This window comes from Bos indicus x Bos taurus, chromosome 29 (assembly GCF_003369695.1).
Source record: "Bos indicus x Bos taurus breed Angus x Brahman F1 hybrid chromosome 29, Bos_hybrid_MaternalHap_v2.0, whole genome shotgun sequence".
Classification (NCBI taxonomy): Eukaryota; Metazoa; Chordata; class Mammalia; order Artiodactyla; family Bovidae; genus Bos; species Bos indicus x Bos taurus.
This window is the reverse complement of record NC_040104.1, coordinates 38,434,461-38,440,443: the sequence shown is the minus strand read 5'-3', so window position 1 is coordinate 38,440,443 and position 5,983 is coordinate 38,434,461. Positions and strand designations below refer to the sequence as shown.

At 45.1% G+C, this 5,983-nt stretch overlaps 1 protein-coding gene across 4 annotated transcripts in view; it reads left to right on the top strand.

The window, feature by feature from the left end:
• Positions 1-59: 59 nt before the first annotated feature.
• The window catches only part of PRCP (prolylcarboxypeptidase), an 86,169-nt gene continuing 80,245 nt past the window's right edge, over positions 60-5,983 (top strand). The window contains exons 1-2 of one of the 4 annotated variants that reach the window (XM_027532229.1): positions 60-90; positions 1,662-1,858. In XM_027532229.1, coding sequence (XP_027388030.1) covers positions 1,685-1,858 — 174 coding nt within the window. In that variant the 5' untranslated portion in view covers positions 60-90; positions 1,662-1,684. Of the gene's footprint in view, positions 132-320; positions 543-1,661; positions 1,859-5,983 lie in introns of those variants that run through there. The other 3 variants (XM_027532227.1, XM_027532228.1, XM_027532226.1) reach the window with 3 other exon arrangements.

Below are 5,983 nucleotides of genomic sequence, written 5' to 3'. Positions count from 1 at the left end.
CCTTCCGCCGGAAGTGACGCCATGACCGTCTGGTCTCAGAGCCAATCAGAAGAAGACGCCGCCGAGGGTGGAGATGTAGCGCGACAACCTGTGAGGTTTTGGGAACGACCATTTTTGTCGGAGAGGGTTAGGCAAGTGTCCTTTCTCAACTGATTGAGCAGTAGTACAGTCTGTACAGTTGGTTTTGAGGCAGCGTTGAGCCAGCTAGGCGTAGGGACCCCGGGAAGGGTGGTAGTGGGTGGGAGCGCCCCTCAGACCGAGGTTCACCTGGCTGACTGGAAGGAGAAGCGGAAGTTGGTGGTGGGAGAGTCGGAAGACCGAAGGGGACTCCGCCTGCTGAGGCTGGGACTGCACCCAAGGAGAGAGGAAGGCGGGGTCCGAAGCTGGGTGCCGGAAGCTTTGAAGCAGGGACCGGGACCTAGTGGGATTCCGGGGCGACTTCCGTTGAGAAGTGGACTGTGTGGGTCCGACAGAGTGCCCTAGGAGGTGATTAGGCTGACATGGAGGTGGCGGTGCAAAGGAGCCAGACCTAGTGGGGATAGGTTAGTAGTATACATGGTTTTAGTGAAAAGGGCAGGATATGCACACATTAACACGGATTGGCAGATGCCGCTGCCAGTCAGGGAGAGCAGATTTGTACCCTGAGCTCCTCCTTTCAGAGTGTTTTGACTGTCAGGGCTGAGTGACTAGTGAATGATTTAGTCCTTGTAGAGCTGGTGGCGAGTACCAGTTTTTAGTTGGCAGTAGCCCTTCCCGGGGCTTCCCTGGTGGCTCAGACGCTAAAGAATCCGCCTGCAATGGGGGGAACTTGGGTTAGATCCTTGGGTTGGGAAGATTCCCCTGGAGGAGGGCATGGCAACTCACTCTAGTATTCTTGCCTGGAGAATCCCATGGACAGAGGAGCCTGGCAGGCTACTGTCTATAGGGTCGCAAAGAGTTGGACACGACCCAAGCGGCCTGGCACGTTTTCACGCATGCACACACTATTATTATGTAGGATTTGTGGAGGACAAGGATGTGGCGATGAAATAGAGGTGGACAGGGCAGGGTTTGGCAGTGACGATAAAGGGGAGGATATAGGATGGGAAGAAAGTGTTTGTGGGGGGTGATATAGTTAAGAATGGGGTTCAGAGGTCAGATAGGAGGGGCCCTGTGATGATAAAGGCAGGCTTTGAGTCGGAAGGTATGGGGACGGTACAAGAGGGAAATGAAACCTGGCGGCGCCCTGTGGGACTGGGACGGGGGTCGGAATGGCTTGGGCAATTCGAATTTGAGAGGCTTTACGGAGAAGGCAATGGCACCCCACTCCAGTACTCTTGCCTGGAAAATCCCATGGACAGAAGAGCTTGGAAGGCTGCAGTCCATGGGGTCGCTGAGGGTCGGACACGACTGAGGGACTTCACTTTCACTTTCATGCATTGGAGAAGAAAATGGCAACCCACTCCAGTGTTCTTGCCTGGAGAATCCCAGGGACGGGGGAGCCTGGTGGGCTGCCGTCTATGGGGTCGCACAGAGTCGGACACGTCTGAAGCGACTTAGCAGCAGTAGCAACTGAGGGGCGGGGTGGCATTGGGTTTCCCCTGGGAAGGAGGGGCCTGTCTCGGGGGCAGAGCTGCGGGCTGGGCGGGGCTGCGTGCATCTGCCTGTCTCCCTCCTACCAGCTCTGCAGCCACGGTCCTGAGCCATGGGGCGCTTCTCCCTCCTGCTCCTGCTCCTGCTCCTGGCTTTCCTGACTCCTGGGGCCACCAGCCCCGTATCGCCGTCACTGAGGGCCCCTAGCAGCCTACGCTGGTCAACCAGCTTCAGATCCCGCCCTACTATTACCCTGAAGTATTCGATTCGCTACATCCAACAGAAGGTAAGGCCAAAAAGGTTGGGGTGTCCGAGTGGGTGGCGAGGACTGGGGTTTTGTGGTTTTCGGGCACCAGAGCTCATCCGAAATTGTAGAACCCTAATGCTGAGGACTTGTCCGGGGGCCCCAAGTCCCAGTCTGTTTAAACTCACCTTCGGTCACCAGTAATTTATTGTCATTTCTGGCTCTACACTCCCTCCTGTGATTGACCATCACAATCACTTCAACTCCTGCTTGCAGAGGATGCCCTAAAATTCCTTTGACCTCCTGCCAAATTCAAGTTATTTAATGCCAGCTCTGGAGCCTACTTCGCGGTGACAGTCATCTTTTGTCCCAAAGCAGCACCTAAGTTCACATTTCTAATATCTTACCAGATAATATATAATATTTTTTCAATCTAAAATGCCAGTCTGTTGTCTAATGCTCAGCTCAGAGTTGTTGCTTTTGTAGCCCTTTCATTAAGAGTTTTCAACTTTCCCTGGAAGTTGTAGGAGTCTGTCAAAATTTGGAGGGGGGAGTGAAGGTGAGCATCTTTATAGTTCTGAATTTTGAGTTCAGAGGTTTAAGGTAGGCATGATGTCTTTGTGCTTGGCTGAAGCATGAGGTAGGTATTTCCTGAGAAGCCTGGATGAGGAAGTACATCTTTTGTGAAATGACAATATCACTTAAAGTTCTGGGAGCCTGTGAAAAGATAGATGACCTTCCCAGGTAGCACAGTGGTAGAGAATCTGCCTGCTAAGGCAGGAGATAAAAGAGACGGGGGTTTGATTCTTGGGTGGGGGAAGATCTCCTGGAGTAGGAAATGGCAACCCACCCCAAAATTCTTGCCTGAGAAATCCCATGGACACAGGAGCCTGATGGGCTACATTCAGTGGGGTCTCAAAGAGTTGAACATGACTGAGCGACTGAGCACATGTATGTGCATGCATGTGAAAAGATAGGCAAAATTTGGGAAACATTGGGATTAGAAGTGCACGAGTCTGAGGTTTGGCTTTAGGAGTTAGATAGATCAGAATTCCAATCTATTAATACTAGCTCTGTGACCTTGGGAAGTTTCATATATCTCTCTGAGCCCAGTTTCTTGACCTCTGGGGGATTTGGTGGTGGTTAAATGAGAATAGATGACATATCCCTAACAAAGTATTTGGTCTCGAGTAGACACTTAGTAAATTGATGGTTACTAACTTATGTGAATTTTGAGTAGGAATTTGATATAGAGGGATGACGTGAACTTCTAGTATAAGAAATCATTTTTAACCCAGAAATGTAGAGATTATGAAGAGAAAGCATTCTAGTTTTAGCAGGAGTACTAGGAAACATCTTTTTTTTAGGCAGTTCTCTAGGCTTCAATTTCCTCATTTGTAAATTGAGAGGTTTGGAAAAGGACCAATGTGTTTCACATTTTACTGAAAAATTAAGGCTTTGGGGGAGCTGTCTCAGAGGGATGGTGAAGGCCCATGTGGAAACCAAGTTAGGGTACCCCAGAACCCCCACTCTCTGACTTCTTTCAGCCTGAGATTTATATTTTTATTTGTTTTATATGCTGGGATTTTGCAGAGTTCCATAACTAAAGTTAAGTTGAAGGGAAACTACTGGAATGGATATCTATAATCCTTTTAGGAATGGTGAGAGAACTATCAGCAGAAAAGAGGGGGAATGAAAAGGTAGAAGAGACTGAATGATCTCTTAGGTCCTAATTTATATTCCTTCATTGTAAATTTCTTTCTTGACCACTTCACTCTTTAGATATAAAAGGCCAGTTCTTTTTCCATTTGTGGTGATTTACAAGATCTGTTTGGCCTTATTCAGCCATGTTTTGCCCTCTGGCTTATATTTAGTTCACATTTTAGGACTCAGATTCCACAAATAGATTTATTACCATAATAATAATTTTATTTACATCAACTCCGATTGAGTTTTATTTCACTGTTTAGAGAAAGACTTTCACATATATACAAATGTGTTGTATAATAATTGTTGCACAATAATGGTTTTATAGTAATTGCCAGTTTTTCTGGACCATAAATTTTTAGTTGGGATTGAAAAGTATGTGTAAACTCAACTTTAATTTTTTTAGTTGGAGCAGATGAAGTACTTTCATGCCTTTTAATGATAAACATTATTATTGTACCTAAGACTTAGTCTTTATTCAAGGTTTAATTTTCATTCAACTTTATAATGATTTCTTTATCTGTTGTTATATCTGTCTAAGCTATTCCCAGTTGTCCTTATATTCATGCAAACTCCATGAATGGTCTCAGTAAAAAGGCTTAGCCCTCCTTCATAACTGATTACTTGCAGAATAAAGGTCAAAGTCCTTCATATTGTTTCTCATCGCATGCTGGTCTTTCAGCTTCATATCCTGCCATAGGTCCCCACCTCCTTCCACCTTCTCCACACATACACTTTTAGCAACATAGAACATAGACTCAATTGAAGTTTACTGTGTCAGAAATTCTGTCCGGAATACCCCCCTCTTCTCCGCTGGTTAAATGCATACCTCTGTCCCAGCTGAAATATCACCTTTTCTGTGAAACTTTCTTGATTTTAGTTGGACTTTTTTCACATTTACTATTTTGTGTCAGCTAGATAGCATTATCTATTACCCAGAAAATCCCATAAAAATATAAAGTACAAAATAAATATTTGTTGAGGGAGTGAATGGATGACTACCCAAAGAAAGCCCAAGCAAGGTCTACCGTCATTTAATTAATGACACAAATCATCTATTTATTTTCCTTTTTAATCTTTTCCTTCTATTTTTTTTTACCATTTATATTTCCTTTTCTTTCACAGTCTTCGAATGTTGATGTAGTAGGAATGTTTGATTTTGTTTTTAATCAAAAATAACTGAGTCAGGAGACCAGAGAAAGGATAACACATCACTTGGGCACATCAAGGGCTCTGCATGTATGTGTGATAGGGCTTCCCTGATAGCTTAGCTGGTAAAGAATCCACCTGCAATGCAGGAGACCCCAGTACAGTTCCTGGGTCAGGAAGATCTTCTGGAGAAGGGATAGGCTACCCACTCCAGTATTCTTGGACTTCCCTGGTAGCTCAGCTGGTAAAGAGTCCACATCTGGGTTTGATCCCTGGGTTGGGAAGATCCCCTGGAGAAGGGAAAGGCTACCCACTCAAGTATTCTGGCCTGGAGAATTCCATGAACTGTATTGTTCATAGGGTCGCAAAGAGTCGGACCTGATGAGTGACTTTCACTCACTCATTCACTCATATGTGTGATGCGAATGTTGTAAAGGGCTCCTTGGGATGCGTGACTTGTGTTTATTCAATTTCCATGGTTCTTATTACCCTCTTACTCCCACCCTAGTCCCTCAGATCTGAATGTGAATCCTGAAGGCATTTTGCTGTGTGATGTAATGGGGAAAGAGAATGGGTCCTTTCAGGCTGTTACTTTCCTCACTGTTGAAAATAGAAATCAGTATCTACTGTATTAGTCAGGGATTTCTAGAGAAACAGTTAGTAGGGTGTGTGTGTGTATGTGTGTGTGTATATGTATATCTTTCTTCACAGAGAGGGATTGATTTATTTTAAGAAATTGACTCATGTTGTTGAGGAGCCTTGTAATCTGCAGGGTAGGCTGGTGGACTGGAGACCCAGGGAAGAGCTGCAGTTTGAGTCCCAAGGCAGTCAACTTGCCTAATTCCTTGCTCAAGAGTAGTCAGTCTTTTGTGCTTTTCAGGCCTCACCTAATTGGATGAGACCCACCCACATTATGGAGGGTAAAGCTGCTATACTCTAAGTCTACTGTTTTAAATATTAATCTCATCTAAAAAAACCACCTTCACAGAAATATCTAGAATGTTTGAGCATTCTGGGCACCATGGCTCAGCTGAGTTGACATGTAAAATTAACTGTTACATTTCCCTAAGGCTGTTGTGAGTGTTAAACATGGTAATTCAGGAAAGCACATGCACAGTGCCTGGAACATTAGGAAATTGAGGATCTTAATGAAGTAAACGGTGGTTCCTCCCCTACTCTGTCTTTAAACCACACTCTCTGTAGTGCCATGCATTTCAGGTTGATCTATATGCTGACGCTTATGGTAATGCCTCTTCTAGAAACCTAGTGGTCAGTCATCTATACTCTACTATTCTTATTTAACTACTGACC